Source organism: Schistocerca piceifrons, chromosome 1, assembly GCF_021461385.2.
Source record: "Schistocerca piceifrons isolate TAMUIC-IGC-003096 chromosome 1, iqSchPice1.1, whole genome shotgun sequence".
In the NCBI taxonomy this organism is placed as follows: domain Eukaryota; kingdom Metazoa; phylum Arthropoda; class Insecta; order Orthoptera; family Acrididae; genus Schistocerca; species Schistocerca piceifrons.
In genome coordinates, this window is record NC_060138.1 from 545,207,235 (window position 1) to 545,230,748 (window position 23,514).

The 23,514-nt window shown below is 45.5% G+C and overlaps 1 protein-coding gene across 1 annotated transcript in view; it reads right to left on the minus strand.

Moving 5' to 3' along the window:
• Positions 1-23,514, minus strand: part of LOC124783917 (heat shock protein 70 B2-like) — a 144,166-nt gene that overhangs the window by 59,876 nt on the left and 60,776 nt on the right. The window contains exon 2 of the mRNA XM_047254059.1: positions 17,909-18,202. Within this exon, the coding sequence (XP_047110015.1) occupies positions 17,909-18,202 (294 nt within the window). The remainder of the gene's footprint in view (positions 1-17,908; positions 18,203-23,514) is intronic.

Here is a 23,514-nt window from a genome sequence, read left to right on the forward strand (position 1 = left end):
TAACACCTGTTTTTCTTTCCAAAGTATCTCTTACTCCTTCTTTATGCTTAAGAGGAGTTAAACCAAATGCGGTAGGCCTATAGCGAGTAATGTTAAAATAGACATTTCTATGCCTTTCTACTTCTAGGAAACTTGTTTCTCAAAAAAAAAAAAAAAAAAAAAGTTCAAATGTGTGGGAAATCTTATGGGACTTAACTGCTAAGGTCATCAGTCCCTAAGCTTACACACTACTTAACCTAAATTATCCTAAGGACAAACACACACACCCATGCCCGAGGGAGGATTCGAACCTCCGCCAGGACCAGCCGCACAGTCCAACCTGTCTCTCACATATGTTTAAACACCATCACATATATGTGGAAACCGGGACTGTCCCTGAAAAACCGGGACGTCTGGTCTTCCTACCATTTCCTGACTCCAGGCGCCTTACGTGGCTCCACGATTCCCCACGGTCAGGCGAGAAATAAGTCCTATCAGGCGGTGTCGCTCGGGGCCGATGAGAGCCTGGCTGGTGTCCTGAACATATGGATTCCATTACTTCCATAGCAGTCGTATGTTCTCCGATCAACACGAGCAGCACGGTGGCGGAATAATACACTGCAGCCTCGACACGTCACGATCCTCCCGCTGTCGAATTGCAACAAGTGCTGACAGACTTTTCTCATTGTTTTCTGAGGTATAACACGATCTTCACATGCCATTTCTGAATGAGAAAACGCTGTCGATAATCGTCCTATAATACACAACGCACATGTCGTTACTCCTACTTTCTGCGGTTGCACTGGTATTCTACAGTATAGTACAGAAGGTAACTGAAAGAAATACGCAATGGTACTAACAGAAATGACGCTTTTAATCACTAACTTTGTGTTCTGCCTTACGGCAGGTCTTGGCATGAGGAAGCCTCGTCAGAGAGGTCCATCGCATGAGCGTCTAGGGAAGTGATAACAGAGGTGGTTTCCGTTGCCTTCCACCGATGATGATGAAATGATAATGAGGACAAAACAACACCCAGTCCCTGAGCAGAGAAAATCTCCGACCCAGCCTTGAATCGAACCCGGGCCCATTGGCATGACAGATCGCCGCGCTGACCACTATTTTTTTAAATCTCGTTTTGTTGTATATTGTTCGTCCGATGGCACCCATTTAGGTTCTCCGTTGATCTGTTCACTCAGTTTTTTGTTACAGAGAGTAGTTGACCCTCTAACCGAACACGCTGAGCTACCGTGCCGGTATAAAATTTCGATTTTTCCACCATTTATAAGTACCCTTTATCCTTGAAAACCATCCACAGGCTGGCCGGCACACCGGACCTCGACCTTCCCGCTCGGAACCACTCAGCTATCGGGGCAGACGCTTTTAATCAAAGGCAACGATTACACTGAAGTTACCCAGATTTATGATGGTTCCCTGGACATCGGAAAAAGCGGGACATGGTTCGTAATGGGATGCGTGATCACCACAGACGGCAGTGCACACTCTACAACGTGCTCTCCTGCTGACCACAAGATTGGTAAGAAGCTCTTGAGGTAGTGTTTTCCATTCCTCCACAAGCGCAATTAATAGCTCGGACACTACTGGCCATTAAAATTGCTACACCAAGAAGAAATGCATATGATAAACGGGTATTCATTGGACAAATATATTATACTAGAACTGACATGTGATTACATTTTCACGCAATTCGGGTGCATAGAGCCTGAGAAATCAGTACCCAGAACGACCACCTCTGGCCGTAATAACTGCCTTGATACGCCTGGGCATTGAGTTATACAGAGCTTGGATTGCGTGTACAGGTACAGCCGCCCATGCAGCTTCAACCCAATACCACAGTTCATCAAGAGTAGTGACTGGCGTATTGTGACGAGCCAGTTGCTCGGCCACCATTGACCAGACGTTTTCAATTGGTGAGAGATCTGGAGAATGTGCTGGCCAGGGCAGCAGTCGAACATTTTCTGTATCCAGAAAGGCACGTAAAGGACCTGCAACATGCGGTCGTACGTTATCCTGCTGAAATGTAGGGTTTCGCAGGGATCGAATGAAGGGTAGAGCCACGGGTCGTAACTCATCTGAAATGTAACGTCCACTGTTCAAAGTGACGACAATGCGAACAAGAGGTGACCGAGACGTGTAACCAATGGCACCCCATACCATCACGCCGGGTGATACGCCAGTATGGCGATGACGAATACACGCTTCCAATGTTCGTTCATCGCGATGTCGCCAAACACGGATGCGACCATCATGATGCTGTAAACAGAACCTAGATTCATCCGAAAAAATGACGTTTTGCCATTCGTGCACCCAGGTTCGTTGCTGAGTACACGATCGCAGGCGATGCTGTCTCTGATGCAGCGTCAAGGGTAACCGCAGCCACGGCCTCCGAGCTGATAGTCCACGCTGCTGCAAACGTCGTCGAACTGTTCGTGCAGGTGGTTGTTGTCCTGTAAACGTCCCCATTTGTTCACTCAGGGATCGAGACGTGGCTGCACGATCCGTTACAGCCATGCGGATAAGGTGCCTGTCATCTCGACTGCTAGTGATACGAGGCCGTTGGGATCCAGCACAGCTTTCCGTATTACCCTCCTGAACCCACCGATTCCATATTGTGCTAACAGTCATTGGATCTCGACCAACGCGAGTGGCAATGTCGCGATACGATAAATCGCAATCGCGATAGGCTACAACCCGACCTTTATCAAAGTCGGAAACGTGATGGTACGCATTTCTCCTCCTTTCACGAGGCACCACAACAACGTTTCACCAGGCAACGCTGGTCAACTGCTGTTTGTGTATGAGGAATCGGTTGGAAACTTTCCTCATGTCAGCACGTTGTAGGTGTCGCCACGGGCGCCAACCTTATGTGAATAAGTTAATCATTTGCATAGCACAGCATCTTCTTCCTGTCGGTTAAATTTCGCGTCTGCAGCACTTCATCTTCGTGGTGTAGCAACTTTAATGGCCAGTAGTGTAGATGGTCGTTGGCGTATGTGGGCGTACTGCAATACGACTCCCCAACGCGTCCCACATGTTCCAGATGGAATTTAAGTCGGGGAAACGGGCATGCCAGTTCATTCGCCGAATATCCGCTCGCTCCAAGAGCTTCTCCAACTGCGTCGAACGATGCAGTCGCACATTGTCATCCATAAAATTGAAGTGAGGGCAAAATCGCACTCCTGAAGAGATTCATATGGGGAAGGAGTACAGTGGCACAATAATGCTGGCCAGTGAGTGAAATATTTGAGGATGTATCTTCAACGCCACATTATGGCTCTACACACAGTAACACATGGACCACAAAAACGATCATGTTCGACAGTCTTAGACGTACCCTCATGTGGCGTGAAGTGAGAACACATACTGCACCCAGGAACATTGTCGAACGTGATAGTTTTGCTGGTTCAGGTGTTATGCTGTGGAGAGCTATAATGTTATTTTGTACATGTACATGCTACTGATACATGGTACACTCACTGTTGAACTTCATTGTGACACTGTGCTCCTTCCCCATAGGCGTCATTTGAGGAGGGCATTCGGCCCTGACTTTACTTTTAAGGATGACAATGCGCGATCGTAACGAATGGCACAGGTAAAGAAGCTCTTGGAACGAGAAGACATCCGGCAAATGAAGTGACCTGCCGGTCCCCCCCCCCCCCCAACTAAATCCCGTGGGGCACGTGTGCGGCTCGTTGGGGAGGCATATCGCAGCGTGTCCACATGCACCAGCGACACTCCAGCAGTTGTCAGCTGCGCTGGTGGACGAATGGAACCTACCTCAGGAGCTCCTTACCAACCTCGTGTCCAGTATGGGAGCTTACTGCGGAGTATACATTGCCGTTCGTGTAATTACACACCCTATTAAGAACCATTTCTCGACTTTTGTAATGTCCAAGAGTCCAGTGTAATTGATTTTAAATAAAAGTGTAATTTCTTGTGTCGTCCCATTGCTTATTTCTTCTGACTACCCTTTGTAGCAGTTCTTTCTACATATGGTCCAAGTTTTATCGAGCTATGTTAATTGGCAGTGAGACATCGTGCGAAAGCCACTTTCGACCTTAAGTTTTGTGCACCCGTGTAGTTTGCATATCCAGGCATGTAGTACTCTTCATGTTAATTTGACTTTTTTTCATATCGCCTTAGGGCGTTGCAATTTTAATGGCCATAATCCAAGATGCTACTCCAGGCGAGTGTAAAAAATGAACGTGTGCAACGGAAAATAATATGCTAAAATGATAATTTGGCCCTGTCTGACTACCCCGTGACGCAGATCTTAGGATCTCTTAATCCTCTTTTTTACATATAAATTACAATCCAAACATAAATGAATGATGAAGGCAACTAATACTACTAAATGATAAACGTTGTTGTTCAATATACATTTAGTATAGATTAAAATCAATCCTTTAAATACAGTTGTCTGTATTTCCTAACTAAAATTATTAATCAATTGCCGAATTCTGCCCCTTATTATGACTGTGCGGTCTAATATCACTAACACGATATGACTGACATCATCTACGTACCAAACACTAGAAGACATTACTTTCAAAGATGATCTACGGTGGTGTGGAACCTCAGTGGAAATAAACTAATGTGACCACAGCTGTTTAGCTTTATAGCTGTTTATAGTAAGACGAAGCAATTTGCGATATCACCGTATGTACTGCGTCCAGTGCGTCGAAGTGATGGTTTTCGTACTCGTCTGTGACAATGGAAGAACTCCAGCCATAAATAAACTCTTTCAAACACTTGGACGGCAGATGGCGGTCCTCCGACTAATATACTCTACTACTGTCTTCTCCTCTCTGTGTTCTACAGACGAGAAACTCGAACTCCGAGCCACAAGGACGAAATTCAGATAACGTCTCAACGTAAGTATACGCAGAAGTGCTCTCAATTACTGAACGCTGAGTACTCAACAATGACTTCCAACCCGGACGTGAAGTCCAGAATCGTATAGGTTCGCAACACTACAGTGCCTAATTGTTCTAACTATAAACTCTCCTGAGAGCAAAGTCAGCAAGTCCGTCTATACCAACAAAGCTGATACCGAGCGACCCCCACACACGGGCGCTTACAACGGAAGGCTCGGATCCCCACCCTCGTAATTCTGAAAACGAATCGTATTCCCAAAACCACGGAATATTCTCCCTGTCTACAGATTCTTCCGAACGCCGACCAACCGTCGTAAGGACTTTGTAATCCAGCGCGGAAAGTTTGCGAGGAAAAACCTATACTCGTACAATGGTACGCTTTTGTGTAAAAATCCTTGGAAATAACCCGGCCTGCGTGGTTTCCGAGGTGCCGCTTCTTCGTTCCTCTCACCTGCATCCAAGATTTACAGAGTTCGGAAGTATTATCTGGTTATCCTTCCGGCCCCTACTACAATAACGGCTGGCCATCACCCTAATGTGCTCCAGAGCTCAGGTGCCACAACGTCCGTCTAGCTACCTCCTGTTTTTAAGCAGGACCAACACACCTGTGCAGGCCTTCCACCCAGAGCTTGAGTTCTGCCTGCCGTTTCATCTCCACTGGCGTTCCATCCTCTACTAATATAGGTAATCATTCATTACACCGTTCTGTTAATGAAGACACTCCGTCACCTTTCATGCAATAAGCGTTAACAAGGCATCCGTGACATTGTCAGTCTCCTTTAAATATTCATATATACGATGTACAACCTATCAAATGATACCTAATTGTGGTAGTTCACAGCAAAGTACGTAGATGAGTGCTTGTAAGGTGCGAAATTATAGCCACCTTACAATAAGTGTATATTATGTGTTCATGAAAGCTTGTTTATGTGGTGATAGCCTCTTACCGATAGAATTGGGTTGTCAAAAAAAAAAAAAAAATTCCTTCTAACGAATACTGAAAAGAAGAAATTAAGAAGGTGCTGGGGGCACACAGACGCAACGACAAGATCGGTGAAGGGAAAAATATGAATGAGAACCGAAGATTACTTCGCTGACATACGCTGTTGCAGCTTCCACAACAATCGGCCGAGCTCTATCCAAGGAAAGTATGATGCCAATATTTCGACCACCTATAATTAAAGTCTTTTGGGCAGCGTGAAAGATAACGTCGTTTTTTTCAACCCTGGATCGTGCAACAGGTTACTCCAAAGTCGCATCATAGCACACGCGTGCCATATTAATCCACATAAATCCGTCTGAAGATGGAGATTTAAACCTCCGAAACGCCTAGTGGGCATAAACAAATAGTGGCACGTAACGGTAAACCCGTTGTTCGATAACAGTAACAGTCTTGGTAACGCCTAACCAAAAATGTTAGTATTTAACCCTAGATTACAAAAGACTCGAAAAATTTACGATTGTATTTGATACTAATTCGCGGTTCCCATCAACGTAGAATTGTCAGTATAGGGTGTACAACAGCGCAACTTTTACTTATTTTGTATGTGACATCGACTGGAGACCTTATAATTGTAGGTAACCAGTGCATAAACTATAAATTATAACTTCCTTTGAATAAAATATGGAACAGTAAAGCTACGTTGGCTTAATAAAAGTGTAACGTTCTGCCCCCTTCAGTGTTCTAAGGTCAATGACTACGTATCTAAATTAACAATAGAATGTTCTTTTGTATGTCTAGTAACAATTCTTTCAAAAGCACCGGACAGAGAATTGTACATTTATACAGGTCTATAAGTACCATCTAGACACCACATGACAGTAGTATACAAAAACCATATTTCTGTATTACAGTCATACGCGTAGGTACACCAGTATTGAGCCACATACATATAAGAGGTATATAGTGACATACATTCAGAGCCTGAGCTTTCCGTATCCTGCTGAGTGGCCTGTGGGACTAGGGTCAGTTATTTAAGCGTTGGTCGTCCCCAGGCATTCTAATTACCAGGAGCATTAGAAAAGCAGCGCAGGGAACTATATCGGGACGTTGTCACTATTGACGAACTCGTACATTATCTTACGATTTGCTACATCACTGGATGCCAACAAGGTTTGGAGGCTGCCTGGAAACTGATGACCTAAAGGCCGAATATTACTTGCAAGGGCGTTTATGAGGTACTTTTTCCGAGAAACAGGTAGGAATATATGGCTTGGATCTTCTTCCTCTCCGCAAACATATAGAGGGGCAGCGCTTAGGTTGAGCCGATAGAGGTGTTTGTTGAAGTTGTAATCGTGGGATGAATTAGTGCCTAGTGTCTGTCTGTGTTTTAGATATCCGCGACCATTCCTCTCGCCAGTCAGAGGACAATCGCTTTCTGAGCATGAGTATCATGTCTTTGAACTGGAGTTTATCATATTTAATTAGCCCATGCCTGTTTTGGTAGGGCATCTACTTGTTCATTTCCAGGTATCCCAGAGTGCCCTTTCATGCATACCATCACGATGTTACGACTGCTCCTATGCGCCCGAAACAAAACGTCGACAATTGCTGCAACTATGGGGTTGGGACAACTATTATGACAACTCGGCTGTCACAATAATGCAATGTGGATTCAGCTTGTACAGGCCTTGTCGTTAAACTGATGCCGGGCGGCCGTTGCGAGATATAAATGCCCGCCGCTGATATCTACAGGGTGTTTCAGCACAGTGGTTGCAAACTTCCAGGAGAGACAGAGTGCACCTAGATGCTGGAAAATCACGTAGCATGCGCTGGAGACGTGAGACCTGCATCACGGTCCGGAGTCTTAATTGCGAAGACCTTCTCTGATGACGATCGTTGACTGTTTTTGTTCTTTTATCTTGGTTTCTGCTCTACTAAGTGTAATAAACATTTTTTTCGCCCTATCCGTGTTATTCTTTTCTTCTATTTTGTGTCGTTACTACCATGCCAAGGCAACGTTTCCGTCCATGCATTACTATGTGATTTTCCATCGTCTAGGTGTAATCTGTCTCTCCTGAAAGCTTGTAACCACTGTGCTGGAACACCCTGCATGTCAGGAAAAAAATGAAGACTAGGATAGAGGAGATTAGTGTTTTAAGTCCCGTCGACAGCGAGATCATTAGAGACGGAGCACAAGCTCGGATTAGGGAAGGGTGGAGAAGGAAAGCGACCGTGCCCATTCGAAGGAACCATCCCGGCATTTTCCTTTAGTGATTTGGGAAAATCACGTAAAATCTAAATCAGGATGGCCGGACGTGAGTTTGAACCGCCGTCCTCACTAACACGAGTCCAGTATGCTAACCTCTGCGCTGTCCTGCTCGGTAAGCAAGACTGCAAGACTGCTGTTTAACCATAGTCCACGATAATGAATCGCGAAACTCCTACAGTCCCCCCCCCTCCCCTCCCCCCCCCCCTTACCCTGCTGCAGCGTCGGTGAGTGGCGATTGGCACGGATAAGTACACTGCGAAGTGATTGTGTGTTTTGTATTTGGGAGTGGAGAAGTACATTTGAAGTGCAAACGAGGTCTATTTCAGGGTTCATTGTCGCGCTATAAATTGTAGCACCTTCGATTTTCCGTATACGAGAGGCTGTTAATGTTTGTCAGGGACAGAAAATTAGCACACTGCGATTAACTGATGATACAGCACTGGTAGACGAAAGTGAACATGCTAACTGTAACGGAACATGTGCTAGCTGTAGTTTAAGATGTGCACAAAATAAGGAGAATGTGTCACCTGTAGACATGCTGGAGGACTAAATGTTACAGCCGGGAAAGAGAATCTTGTAGATACATACACATTTTGATACCTGGGAAGCAGAATAGATAAAAATAGTTAATACACGCAAGGCATACAAGCAAGGACAAGGCGGAAAGAGCGTTTATAAGGAGAAGCAGCTGCTATTCTCCAAGAATATATAAAAATCGTGCCTAGTTTTGAATTGTTAACATCGCTAAGAAATTCGTGAAGGAACTCGAGAAATGAACTACAATCGCCGCAAAGATCAGAAAGTATGTGGAAAACACGCAAATATACTCTTATTCAGTTGCTTTTGTTGAAATTAAAACACCACTTCAAATACATTTGTCATTTGAAAGGATTTTCAGTGATTCGATTAAGAGTCTGCTGCTCTGAACTACGTATATTACAGTGCGGTGGGAGCTCATTATTACATGCTGACATTACAGAAGATTGGATATTATTTTGATTACGGTTTCCTGTTCGTTGGAAAAATCACCGTCACATTCAGTGACTGTCAAATTTGTAAGTAGGAGTATTAACCCATTCGCATTCAGTGATGGGTGCAGCCGCTATAGCAGTTCCGTGTTGTACAGTACAAAGACAGTTTCACCTGTTATAGATTGTAGACCTAACATCCGACTTTCCTGTAGCTCCCTACTTTCTGCAGTACCTCTACAAATGGTTCAAATGGCTCTGAGCACTATGGGACTTCTAAGGTCATCAGTCCCCTAGAGTAGTTCTACATCCATACCCTTAGTTCTACGTTAGCGAAACTCAGGCATTAATTCTAGATTACACGCATTTAGTCTGTGTTTCGTGAGCTTAGTGAGTCATCATGGGTCATCCCTATGAAATAGAAGCCACCAGAATTCGGCGTTTTTTGGAAGTAAGCGATTTTATTAGTTTGAGTGATGGTGAAGATTATGACAGTGCAAGCGGTACATCATCAACTAATGAAAACAGTAGCATTTTGGACAACAGAGAAACTGGAAATAGACAACAAAGCGTGGTGGCGCAAGAAACGAGTGCCGATGCGACAACAGAGCGCGCTGCAGACTTAAGAGAAGATACTTCAAGGAATGTAAGAAGATACGTGTATATCTCCTGGACATAGCAATGTTCGATGAAGCATAATTTACCACATAGTGAACCTAGAACCGAATGTTCCGGCTCAATGTGGCAGTGCAACTTTTGAATAATGGAACTCCCCCAGTCTACACTTTTAAGGGACCACCAAGCAAGACATAAAATTCGCTAAGGCTTCAAGCCAAAAGTTAGCGATAGTTTCCAACAAAAATAACGCTCCTATGTGGGTATATTTACGGAAAATGAAACACGATTCACGGTGTACCATAAACAATAGAAGTATGAGTGAATTATTATAGTGTTATAAGTGCATAGCAGTAGTATATCTTTCCATGTTTCATAAATATGCCAAAAACAAAATGTATGGTAAAAAACAATCATATTTCAATGACAAATCAGTTCTCAAAAATACTAGACGACTGGGTTAAAAATAGAAAGTTTTTAGTTTATTACATGCCATTCTTCTGCTACGACTTGTTGGTTATAATTAAAGTGCAGCTACTCACAGTGTATGGCAGCGAAACTTAGTAGATATTCTAATCCGTTAATACGGAATCGATTTACGGTGGAAAACAAATTAGTTCCGATTTTGGCTACGAGAAGCAAATCTGGCACTGTGAATTCAAGAAAATCATATAGCAGTGTTTCCATATGTAATGGGTTGGGAACGGGACATGGGCAGAATACGTCAAACAAGTGAGAAAGATATAATGTTGACTTTATTACTGACCACCGCTTGCACAACTTGTTCAATAGGAGCAACGGAGACGTCGACGAGATGCTGTATGCGTAAAACGACGTGATCGTTGTTTGCAGCACTTCCGGTAGAATCTGAGCAACTTCTTGTTGTATACTAGCGTTCAGATGAGGTGGAGACCAAACGTGTAATTGGTAAATGCGTTCTTTTAGATATCCCCAGAGACAGAAGTCAAATGGTTTGAATGAAATCAATGGTTCCCAGCCGCGAGGAGTGGCCGCACGGATTGTGCGGCCTCTCCCGCTGGAGGTTCGATTCCTCCCTCGGGCATGTATGTGTGTGTTGTTCTTAGCATAAGTTAGTTTAAGTGGTGTGTAAGTCTAGGGACCGATGACCTCAGCAGTTTGGTCCCTTAGGAATTCACACACATTTCAATGGTTCCAACACGTTTGCGTTCTTCCAACACAGTAATCACTTGCTCTGCAAGAGGGTCTTGATAACGTGCAGACGTCACAGTACACTTGACAGGCCTTCTAGGTGTGTTCTCTTCAAAGAAGAACGGACCGAGAATAATGTGCTTGTGAATCCACACTGCTTAGTCACATACGGCGAGGGCAATGGTTCTTCGTATACAACACGCTATTTATACTACACTATGTGTTCTGCCTTACGGCAGATCTTCTCATGGAGGAAGCCTCGTCAGAGAGGTCCACCACATGAGCGTCTAGGGAAGTGATTCCAGTGCTGGTTTCCCGTTGCCTTCCACTGATGACGATGAAATGATAATGAGGACAACACAACACCCAGCCCCTGAGCAGAGAAAATCTCCGACCCAGCCAGGAATCGAACCCGGGCCCCTTGGCGTGACAGACCGACGCGCTGACCAGTCAGCTGTCGGGGCGGACACACGCTGTTTAACAGTACGCCAAATTTGGCATTTCTGTATATCCAGTGCACCCTTTAGTGTAAAATGTGGCTCGTCACTCAGAGGAATATTATCCGTGCACATGCCATCAATTTTGATGCATGCCAGAAACCGAAGAGCATACAGGGTGTTACAAAAAGGTACGGCCAAACTTTCAGGAAACATTCCTCACACACAAATAAAGAAAAGATGTTATGTGGACATGTGTCCGGAAACGCTTAATTTCCACGTTAGAGCTCATTTTAGTTTCGTCAGTATGTAATGTACTTCCTCGATTCACCGCCAGTTGGCCCAATTGAAGGAAGGTAATGCTGACTTCGGTGCATGTATTGACATGCGACTCATTGCTCTACAGTACTAGCATCAAGCACATCAGTAAGTAGCATCGACAGGTGAGTGTTCATCAAGAACGTGGTTTTGCAGTCAGTGCAATGTTTACAAATGCGGAGTTGGCAGATGCCCATTTGATGTATGGATTAGCACGGGGCAATAGCCGTGGCGCGGTACGTTTGTATCGAGACAGATTTCCAGAACGAAGGTGTCCCGACAGGAAGACGTCCGAAGCAATTGATCGGCGTCTTAGGGAGCACGGAACATTCCACCCTATGACTCGCGACTGGGAAAGACCTAGAACGACGAGGACACCTGCAATGGATGAGGCAATTCTTCGTGCAGTTGACGATAATCCTAATGTCAGCGTCAGAGAAGTTGCTGCTGTACAAGGTAACGTTGACCACGTCACTGTATGGAGTGTGCTACGGGTGAACCAGTTGTTTCCGTACCATGTACAGCGTGTGCAGGCACTATCAGCAGCTGATTGGCTTCCACGGGTACACTTCTGCGAATGGTTCATCCAACAATGTGTCAATCCGCATTTCAGTGCAAATATTCTCTTTACGGATGAGGCTTCATTCCAACGTGATCAAATTGTAAATGTTCACAGTCAACATGTGTGGGCTGACGAGAATCCGCACGCAATTGTGCAATCACGTCATCAACACAGATTTTCTGTGAACGTTTGGGCAGGCATTGTTGGTGATGACTTGATTCAGCCCCATGTTCTTCCACCTACGCTCAATGGAGCACGTTATCATGATTTCAAAAAAATGGTTCAAATGGCTCTGAGCACTATGGGACTCAACTGCTGAGGTCATTAGTCCCCTAGAAGTTAGAACTAGTTAAACCTAACTAACCTAAGGACATCACAAACATCCATGCCCGAGGCAGGATTCGAACCTGCGACCGTAGCGGTCTTGCGGTTCCAGACTGCAGCGCCTTTAACCGCACGGCCACTTCGGCCGGCCTATCATGATTTCATACGGGCTGCTAGAACATGCGCCTTTACAAGTACGACACAACATGTGGTTCATGCACGATGGAGCTCCTGCACATTTCAGTCGAAGTGTTCGTACGCTTCTCAACAACAGATTCGGTGACCGATGGATTGGTAGAGGCGGACCAATTCAATGGCCTCCACGCTCTCCTAACCTCAACCCTCTTGACTTTCGTTTATGGGGGCATTTGAAAGCTCTTGTCTACGCAACCCCGGTACCAAATGTAGAGACTCTTCGCGCTCGTATTGTGGACGGCTGTGATACAATACGCCATTCTTCAGGGCTGCATCAGCGCATCAGGGATTCCATGCGACGGAGGGTGGATGCATGTATCCTCACTAACGGAGGGCATTTTGAACATTTCCTGTAACAAAGTGTTTGAAGTCACGCTGGTACGTTCTGTTGCTGTGTGTTTCCATTCCATGATTAATGTGATTTGAAGAGAAGTAATAAAATGAGCTCTAACATGGAAAGTAAGCGTTTCCGGACACATGTCCACATAACATATTTTCTTTCTTTGTGTGTGAGGAATGTTTCCTGAAAGTTTGGCCGTACCTTTTTGTAACACTCTGTATACAGAACGCTGCTACGTATCATAAGGTTACTGTTGCTGCACAGTCTCGATCTTGTACAGGTACGATTGCAAAACAGACGGCGAAACTTCGCGTACTGTTGACCGTAGGGTGGACAATTCTCGTGACACTGCAGGAGCGCTAGCACTATCCGGGGCACGTCCTGCACGTTCGGTTACAGCATCAGCAGCCTCGTCATTAACTTCCACCGGGATACGATGCCTTCCTCTTCCAGGTGCCACACCAAGCTCACCCGTGTTTTCGAATTTCATTATCATATTCTTTAAGTCATTTAATGACATCGGGCCCCTCCTCGCACCTTTCTGTCGACAATACTCTCGCCAAGCAGCACTGTAAGAGCCGCAGTTCATAGAGAGCCTGTATACAGAGAGAGTGGCCATAGGTGAAGTTTCCCGTGATTGGTTGATTAGCTTTGGCACCATTTTTCTGCCAAACGTCTCTCGCGCTTCCTATGTTCGCCGTGCTTTTGAGTTGAATTGAAGTTCAAAGGGCTTTTGAAAAGATTAAAAGGTATTTGAATTATTGAGAGACTTGATATGCGTTGTGCATGCATGTTCGATTTAGTTGTATATCGTTTTTAGTACGTAATTAGCGTTTGCTGTCTTAAATACGAGTTGAAATAATGAAGCGTTTTGTGATGAAGTCGGTAGGCCTACAGGTTTGCTGGAAACGGAAAGTTCCTGTAATTGTTGTGTCATGATCATTCGACTTTATGAGGTGCATTCAAGTTCTAAGGCCTCCGTTTTTTTTCTAATTAACTACTCACCCGAAATCGATGAAACCGGCGTTACTTCTCGACGTAATCGCCCTGCAGACGTACACATTTTTCACAATGCTGACGCCATGGTTTCACGGCAGCGGCGAAGGCTTCTTTAGGAGTCTGTTTTGACCACTGGAAAATCGCTGAGGCAATAGCAGCACGGCTGGTGAATGTGCGGCCACGGAGAGTGTCTTTCATTGTTGGAAAAAGCCAAAAGTCACTAGGAGCCAGGTCAGGTGAGTAGGGAGCATGAGGAATCACTTCAAAGTTGTTATCACGAAGAAATTGTTGCGTAACGTTAGCTCGATGTGCGGGTGCGTTGTCTTGGTGAAACAGCACATGCGCAGCCCTTCCCGGACGTTTTTGTTGCAGTGCAGGAAGGAATTTGTTCTTCAAAACATTTTCGTAGGATGCACCTGTTACCGTAGTGCCCTTTGGAACGCAATGGGTAAGGATTACGCCCTCGCTGTCCCATAGCATGGACACCATCATTTTTTCAGCACTGGCGGTTACCCGAAATTTTTTTGGTGGCGGTGAATCTGTGTGCTTCCATTGAGCTGACTGGCGCTTTGTTTCTGGATTGAAAAATGGCATCCACGTCTCATCCATTGTCACAACCGACGAAAAGAAAGTCCCATTCATGCTGTCGTTGCGCGTCAACATTGCTTGGCAACATGCCACATGGGCAGCCATGTGGTCGTCTGTCAGCATTCGTGGCACCTACCTGGATGACACTTTTCGCATTTTCAGGTCGTCATGCAGGATTGTGTGCACAGAACCCACAGAAATGCCATCTCTGGAGGCGATCTGTTCAACAGTCATTCGGCGATCCTCCAAAACAATTCTCTCCACTTTCTCGATCATGTCGTCAGACCGGCTTGTGCGAGCCCGAGGTTGTTTCGGTTTGTTGTCACACGATGTTCCGCCTTCATTAAACTGTCGCACCCACGAACGCACTTTCGACACATCCATAACTCCATCACCACATGTCTCCTTTAACTGTCGATGAATTTCAATTGGTTTCACACCACGCAAATTCAGAAAACAAATGATTGCACGCTGTTCAAGTAAGGAAAACGTTGCCATTTTAAGTATTTAAAACAATTCTCATTCTCGCCACTGGCGGTAAAATTCCATCGCCGTACGGTGCTGCCATCTCTGGGACGTATTGACAATGAACGGAGCCTCATTTTAAAACAATGCGCATGTTTCTATCTCTTTCCAGTCCGGAGAAAAAAAATCGGAGGCCTTAGAACTTGAATGCACCTCGTATACCGTCAAACTTTATTTCGTCCCGAATCAGAACACTAGGCATTATTTTGGTTTCAGTATTATTGCCTGACTGTTGACGCAGGCAAGTTGTAAGCACGTTTTCCACAGTTGTCGTGGTTGCTGAAACATTTTTCGTAGTAAATAATTGTAGGTCCTCTTCAAGACAGTTTTTAATATGCCTACTTACTGTGGGGTAGAAGGAATACAGCAGTTTTCTTGTTACATTTGGTCGTTATTACAGTAGCCTACATTTAACATTGCCTGATTATATATATATACACTCCTGGAAATTGAAATAAGAACACCGTGAATTCATTGTCCCAGGAAGGGGAAACTTTATTGACACATTCCTGGGGTCAGATACATCACATGATCACACTGACAGAACCACAGGCACATAGACACAGGCAACAGAGCATGCACAATGTCGGCACTAGTACAGTGTATATCCACCTTTCGCAGCAATGCAGGCTGCTATTCTCCCATGGAGACGATCGTAGAGATGCTGGATGTAGTCCTGTGGAACGGCTTGCCATGCCATTTCCACCTGGCGCCTCAGTTCGACCAGCGTTCGTGCTGGACGTGCAGACCGCGTGAGACGACGCTTCATCCAGTCCCAAACATGCTCAATGGGGGACAGATCCGGAGATCTTGCTGGCCAGGGTAGTTGATTTACACCTTCTAGAGCACGTTGGGTGGCACGGGATACATGCGGACGTGCATTGTCCTGTTGGAACAGCAAGTTCCCTTGCCGGTCTAGGAATGGTAGAACGATGGGTTCGATGACGGTTTGGATGTACCGTGCACTATTCAGTGTCCCCTCGACGATCACCAGTGGTGTACGGCCAGTGTAGGAGATCGCTCCCCACACCATGATGCCGGGTGTTGGCCCTGTGTGCCTCGGTCGTATGCAGTCCTGATTGTGGCGCTCACCTGCACGGCGCCAAACACGCATACGACCATCATTGGCACCAAGGCAGAAGCGACTCTCATCGCTGAAGACGACACGTCTCCATTCGTCCCTCCATTCACGCCTGTCGCGACACCACTGGAGGCGGGCTGCACGATGTTGGGGCGTGAGCGGAAGACGGCCTAACGGTGTGCGGGACCGTAGCCCAGCTTCATGGAGACGGTTGCGAATGGTCCTCGCCGATACCCCAGGAGCAACAGTGTCCCTAATTTGCTGGGAAGTGGCGGTGCGGTCCCCTACGGCACTGCGTAGGATCCTACGGTCTTGGCGTGCATCCGTGCGTCGCTGCGGTCCGGACCCAGGTCGACGGGCACGTGCACCTTCCGCCGACCACTGGCGACAACATCGATGTACTGTGGAGACCTCACGCTCCACGTGTTGAGCAATTCGGCGGTACGTCCACCCGGCCTCCCGCATGCCCACTATACGCCCTCGCTCAAAGTCCGTCAACTGCACATACGGTTCACGTCCACGCTGTCGCGGCATGCTACCAGTGTTAAAGACTGCGATGGAGCTCCGTATGCCACGGCAAACTGGCTGACACTGACGGCGGCGGTGCACAAATGCTGCGCAGCTAGCGCCATTCGACGGCCAACACCGCGGTTCCTGGTGTGTCCGCTGTGCCGTGCGTGTGATCATTGCTTGTACAGCCCTCTCGCAGTGTCCGGAGCAAGTATGGTGGGTCTGACACACCGGTGTCAATGTGTTCTTTTTTCCATTTCCAGGAGTGTATATGATTGAATACCTCTCGTAGATAACAAACGAAAAAGATTACAAAAATCAGGTAATGTTAAATGTAGGCTACTGTAATAACGACCAAATATATATACACATATATATGAAAGAAAGTCGTAAGCAGATGTTTACTTGTGACATGCAAAAAGTTTGAAGACGTGAGAAGAACTACTAATACGTCTCACACTTTTTGCATGTCACAAGTAAACAACTGCTTACGACTTTCATTTATCTGACGTAATCTAGGTACGTTAAATCTTTGGCGTTATGCACTTCCGATACAAAACAAATGCTATACACTATTTTCTTTATTTACGTTACTTTCATTGCAATATGTCTAGCAAACGAACTTTAAAGGAGATAAATGCATGTAACGAATAATTTTTACAGCCACTGTATAAAATTTTCCTGTGCTGTACGTTATAGGCTACTGTGAGAATATTATAGCTGTAAAGAAAGGCATTTAACGAATGATTTCGCCATATTGTCTTGTGCTTTTGATTCGGTGAGTGTGTACTCCACTATTCCACTACTGGCCACTCAAAAGTCCTGCCTGCAGTTTGGCAGAAAAATGGCCGCCGTATCGTCCGGTTGGCCACTCTCTCTCTATACAGGCTCTCTAGCAGTTCACAGCGCGCAGCGATAGATTTGCACCCGGTGGCTAACACGGAAACTAATTTTAGCGATAGATTTGCACCTAGTGGCTAAAATTGAAACTAATTTTCTTTCCAGCATATATCACTCCATATTAAAGCATAAGCATATCTACCAAGTTTCGCGATACACCGTACTTCGCCAGATGGCCTTTTCGAAACGTCACGCCGACACTGCGACCTACGGCAGCAAGATTCTGTCGAGGCGTGTGTTAAGTCTGTAAGCTGTTAGAAGGCTGTTAGCAGGCTGAGAGAGCTGAGTACCTGTCGCTGCGAGTCGTTGAAGTAGGCGGGCACGGTGACGACGGCGTCGCGCACCGGGGCGCCCAGGTAGCTCTCGGCCGTGTCGCGCATCTTGCCCAGCAGCATGCCGCTCAGCTCCTCGGGCGAGAAGCGCTTCGTCTCGCCGCGGTACATCACCTGCACCAACGGCCGGCCGCCCTCGTCCACCACGGCGAACGGCCACAACTTGCGGTCCGCCTGCAGCACCGCGTCGTCGAAGCGCCGACCCACCATGCGCTTCGTGTCGAAAATCGTGTTCGTAGGGTTCATCGCGGCCTGAAAGGCCCACCACGTCCTGCTTAAGTGCTTCCGCATGAGCTGATACTCGTCTGTGCCTTAAATCCAGGGAATACAACATGCTACAGACTTAAAATATACACTACTGGCCATTAAAGTTGCTACACCACGAAGATGACATGCTACAGACGCGAAATTTAACCGACAGGAAGAAGATGCTGTGATATGCAAATGATTAGCTTATCAGACCATTCACACATGGTTGGCGCCGGTGGTGACACCTATTAATGTCCTGACATGAGGAAAGTTTCCAACCGATTCCTCATACACAAACAGCAGTTGACCGCCGTTGCCTGGTGAAACGTTGTTGTGATGCCTCGTGTAAGGAGGAGAAATGCGTACCATCACGTTCCCGACTTTGTTAAAGGTCGGATTGTAGCCTATCGCGATTGCACTTTATGGTATCGCGACATTGCTGCTCATGTTGGTCGAGATCCAATGACTGTTAGCAGAATATGGAATCGGTGGGTTCAGGAGGGTAATACGGAACGCCGTGCTGGATCCCAACGGCCTCGTATCACTAGCAGTCGAGATGACATGCATCTTGTCCGCACGGCTGTAACGGATCGTGGAGCCACGTCTCGATCCCTGAGTCAACAGATGGGGACCTATGCAAGACAACAACCGTCTGCACGAACAGTTCGATGACGTTTGCAGCAGCGTGGACTATCAGCTCGGAGACCGTGGCTGCGGTTACCCTTGACGCTGCATCAGAGACAGCAGCGCCTGCGATCGTGTACTCAGCGACGAACCTGGGTGCACGAATGGCAAAACGTCATTTTTTCGGATGAATCTAGGTTCTGTTTAGAGCGTCATTATTGTCGCATCCGTGTTTGGTGACATAGCGGTGAACGCACATTGGAAGCGTGTATTCGTCATCGTCATACTGGTGTATCACCTGGCGTGATGGTATGTGGTGCCATTGGTTACACGTCTCGGTCACCTCTTGTTCGCACTGACGGCATTTTGAACAGTGGACGTTACATTTCAGATGTATTACGACCCGTGGCTCTACCCTTCATTCGATCCCTGCGAAACCCTACATTTCAGCAGGATAATGCACGACCGCCTGTTGCAGGTCTGGATACAGAAAATGTTCGACTGATGCCCTGGCCAGCACATTCTCCAGATCTCTCACCAATTGAAAACGTCTGGTCAATGGTGGCCGAGCAACTGGCTCGTCACAATACGCCAGTCACTACTCTTGGTGAACTGTGCTATCGTGTTGAAGCTGCATGGGCAGGTGTACCTGTACAAGCCATCCAAGCTCTGTTTGACTCAATGCCCAGGCGTATCAAGGACGTTATTACGGCCAGAGGTGGTTATTCTGGGTACTGATTTCTCAGGATCTATGCACCCAAATTGCGTGAAAATGTAATCACATGTCAGTTCTAGTATAATATATTTGTCCAATGAATACTGGTTTATCATCTGCATTTCTTCTTGGTGTAGCAATTTTAATGGCCAGTAGTGTAGTTATTTTAATGTAACACTGCCTTTCTGCTCGTAGCTTTGCCTGAGCCTACATATCTACATTTACATCTACTTCGATACCGCGCAATCCACCTTGTGGCACCTGGCGGAGGCTATCCCGTACCGCTACTAGTCTATTCCCTTCCTGGTCCACTCGCCAACAGAGCGAGATGAGGCCTAATCCCTCTAATCTTATCTTCATGATCCTTACGCGCAATGTATGTGTGGGCAGTAGAATCGTTCTGCAGTCAGCCTCAAATTCTGGCGCTCTAAATTTTCTCAGTAGTGCTGCTCGAAAAGAACGTCGCCTTTCCTTCAGTCATTATCATTTGAGTTCCTGAAGCAGCCTGTTTTGTTCGAATCTACTGGTAACAAATCTAGCAGCCAGCCTCTGAATTGCTTCGATGCCTCCCATTAATCCGAACTAGTGTGGATACCAAACACGAGGACAGTACTCAAGAATGGGTCATACTAGTGTCCTAAACGCCGTCTTCATTACAGATGAATCAGGCTATCCTAATATCCTTCCATTAAACCGAAGTCGACCACCTGCCTCCCGTACTGCAAACCTAACGTTTTCATTCCATTTTATATCGTTTTGCAGCGTTACACCTCGACACTTAACTGACGTAACTGTGTCAAGCAGCACACTACTAATTCTGTATCTTCATATTTATGGTTTGTTTTTCCTACTTATCCGCATTAGCTTACATTCTTTTCCGCCAAGACTTCGAGGTCTGTATCAGGTTCTAAACTGAGATTAAGACGTTCTGCCGTGCACTATACATCCAAACCAATGTTCAGAGACAGATCCACCACACGTCGCATCTGGGATAAGGCTCACAGTTGGACCAACCACGTGTTACGTCTAAATATGTGTTCTGTGACATAGCCTGCATTTGACTCATATACAACCATGTGTTCTGTATTTGACTTGGAGCACTGTCTACTTGCGATCGTTAACAGTAAACCTCTCTGTCTTCAGAAGATTTCCATCTCATGTGTGATGAAACGTGACACATTCCGCTAAACAAACGAAGATTTATACAATGTACTCCACCCCCTTGTCGCATCTTGGGTATAAAATCGAGACTTCAGTTTCATAACTAAGTTAGCGATAGGTGTTTGCGAGTCACTGCAACCCCCATGTATACATCTGCTTGACAGATGTACTGTTTACACAATTAGTGGCGGCATGACTTGTAATTTCACATGTCGGACGCCGCTGCTATGCGTTTATCTGTTTCCTTGTAAGTGATATTCTCCGTTACTAACGATTTATATAGGACTGATGTGGGCATAGTATAATTTCTGATCTGTAATCGGATGTGAACAGTGGAAGCTATACATCTCAGGAAAGCTATACTGTGCATGTATCACACAGACCCACTGTTTTAAGGAAGTAGTTTTCTCGTTTTACAGTTTGTTACCATAGTTTATCGTAGAGAAACCTGCAATAAGGATGTATGTCATGCACTGGAAATATATTTCTTATATTAGAATATTAACAACGCTGCATTCCACACGACTGATAGGTCGGAAACTGAAGCTATCTAACATTGTATCCTGTTTTTAGTACCTTAGGAGTGCATGTGTTTATGTTCTCTCTAGCCAATATCCTCCTAGGACTGATCCCAGACACTAGAAAAACACTTTAGAACTGATAGCATAGTTGAGTTACATAAAATGCTTCGAACTCCATCCATCTGGAGCTCCATCATGCATAAAAATCATCATCAATTTCTTGTTCTTCTTAAACGTCTGCTATTACATCACAACACTTTCAAATCTGTTACTATACAACGATAAGGAGTGCTAACCTCCTCGACATGGGCAAATCTTGTGCACTTGGATGGGCGAGGACTCGGCAAGCTCCATTCATTCATTAGACGTGGAATGTAACAGTGTGCTTCTAGTCGGCTGCAGATTAAATCGATAACGGTGCTGCAGGGCAGGCTGGTCAAAGACAGTGCGATGGGGTCTTTCAGTCTCTAATTTTATCCTAAGACTGCGAGAATGCTCTCTGACTCCCATCTGCATAGACATAGATCGTAAATTATGCACCATGCTCGAGGTGTTAAATATATATAGAGTGCTGTCTGGTATACTCTGATGATATATGTGTTCGACAATTAACAACGAATGGACGTACTGCACAGTCATCTATCTACATTCTCGATGATACTCGCAAAATAGAGAAGGGGAGATTTAGCTATGATACTGAAATTGAGGAAACGTGCTGTCACATCATTGGCCGGCGTTGAAATTACTGTAGGATTGCTAAAATTGTTCGCGCTACCAACTGTGATGCTTAATATTGTGGTACATCGATGGTGTCTTTTCCATCCCGTCCGTCCACTGGTACACTGTTGGTTACCACATAATGAATCATTGACATCGCTTGTTTGGATTGGAAAAAGAGTTTTGGTGGAGGGGCAATACTTTCTGGGAGTGGCTAGCACTGAAACAGTGATCGCGTACACGACTGCAATACAAGGAATCAGTCGAAATGGAATGCAACCCCGTCAGCTATTCCGTCCTTGTAACAGATGAGTTTAAATGTAGAGGTCGTCAATCACCTTCGGACTGCAGTTTGGAAACTCTCCACAATGCCATCAAACTCTTCCCATTTCCTTAAGTTGTAACTGTTTTTTATTTAAAATCATCCAGTGTGTGTGGTGTGCTATGGCAGCAGCAGTAACAACAGAACTTATACCGTGAGACGTCTAGTTTTCTGTGAGAAACAATGGATTAGAACATCTTAACCTCAGTTTAGCGCTTGACACAGACCTCGAAGTCGTGGCGGAAAAAACAAAATGTATGGCAGTGTACAAGGCGTGTTACAGCAGAAAAAAAACAATGTTTCAAACAACAATGCAAAGTCACAGGGAGGGTCTCTTTGACTTATAGTATAGTTTGTGGGCTATGGTCATCCTCCTACAGTACAAGTGATGAAACTTTAAACTGGTCTGTGCAGTGGATCAATACCTGTATATTTAATAGGATCATCACATATGCTCAATGTATGGGTATTTGTTTTGATATATGGTAGGAGACAGATGTGGAAAAATCTTATCGAGTTCTATATTGAATGAAGTTAGTGGAGCTTTTATAGTTCGTAATTTTTCTCTGTTGGGTGGTGCAGAATAACGAAGATAGCATTTTGGACTGATAGACGTGAATGGATCCTGAGAGATGCGGATCAACTTGGGACTGTAGTATCTGTACATAGTTTGGGGACACACCACAATGCAGTAGCAAAATCCTTGTCCTCCTTCCAGTTCCCATACAGTCTTTTATATTATCTAGTGCTGCAGCAGTAGGCTTCGTTTGGTGCTGACTTTACACTTCGTACACTTTTGGCAGAGCTATGACAACTTGTTCCCATTTCCACTGAATGGTCAAAACACGGTCGTGTCGCACTAACTCAGGTCACTCTGTTTCTACACGAGTTGCAGGAGGTGTGGATATGGCTCTCTCTGACATCTGCTCAGTTCCGAATTAAATTGGAACGATCACATGCGCAAAGCTGCAGAAATGGTAGCTGTTGCAACATGCGTAGGGACTACCTAAAACCATGTTGGAAATATACTGTAGCAGATAGGTTCGAGAAAGGTAACTCGGTTCAAGATATGAGAGGCTAGAAGTATGATTCACTTGTGGCTGTAATCATTAAAGGACTTCACGATCGGATACAATGCAGGTATGTGGTTGAATGGAAAGACTTTATTCCAAATCACAGACATCATTTTTACTGAAAGCGTAGCACTAGAGATCTGAAAAGCTAGTGTACATTTCTTACTACCTCAATCAACATC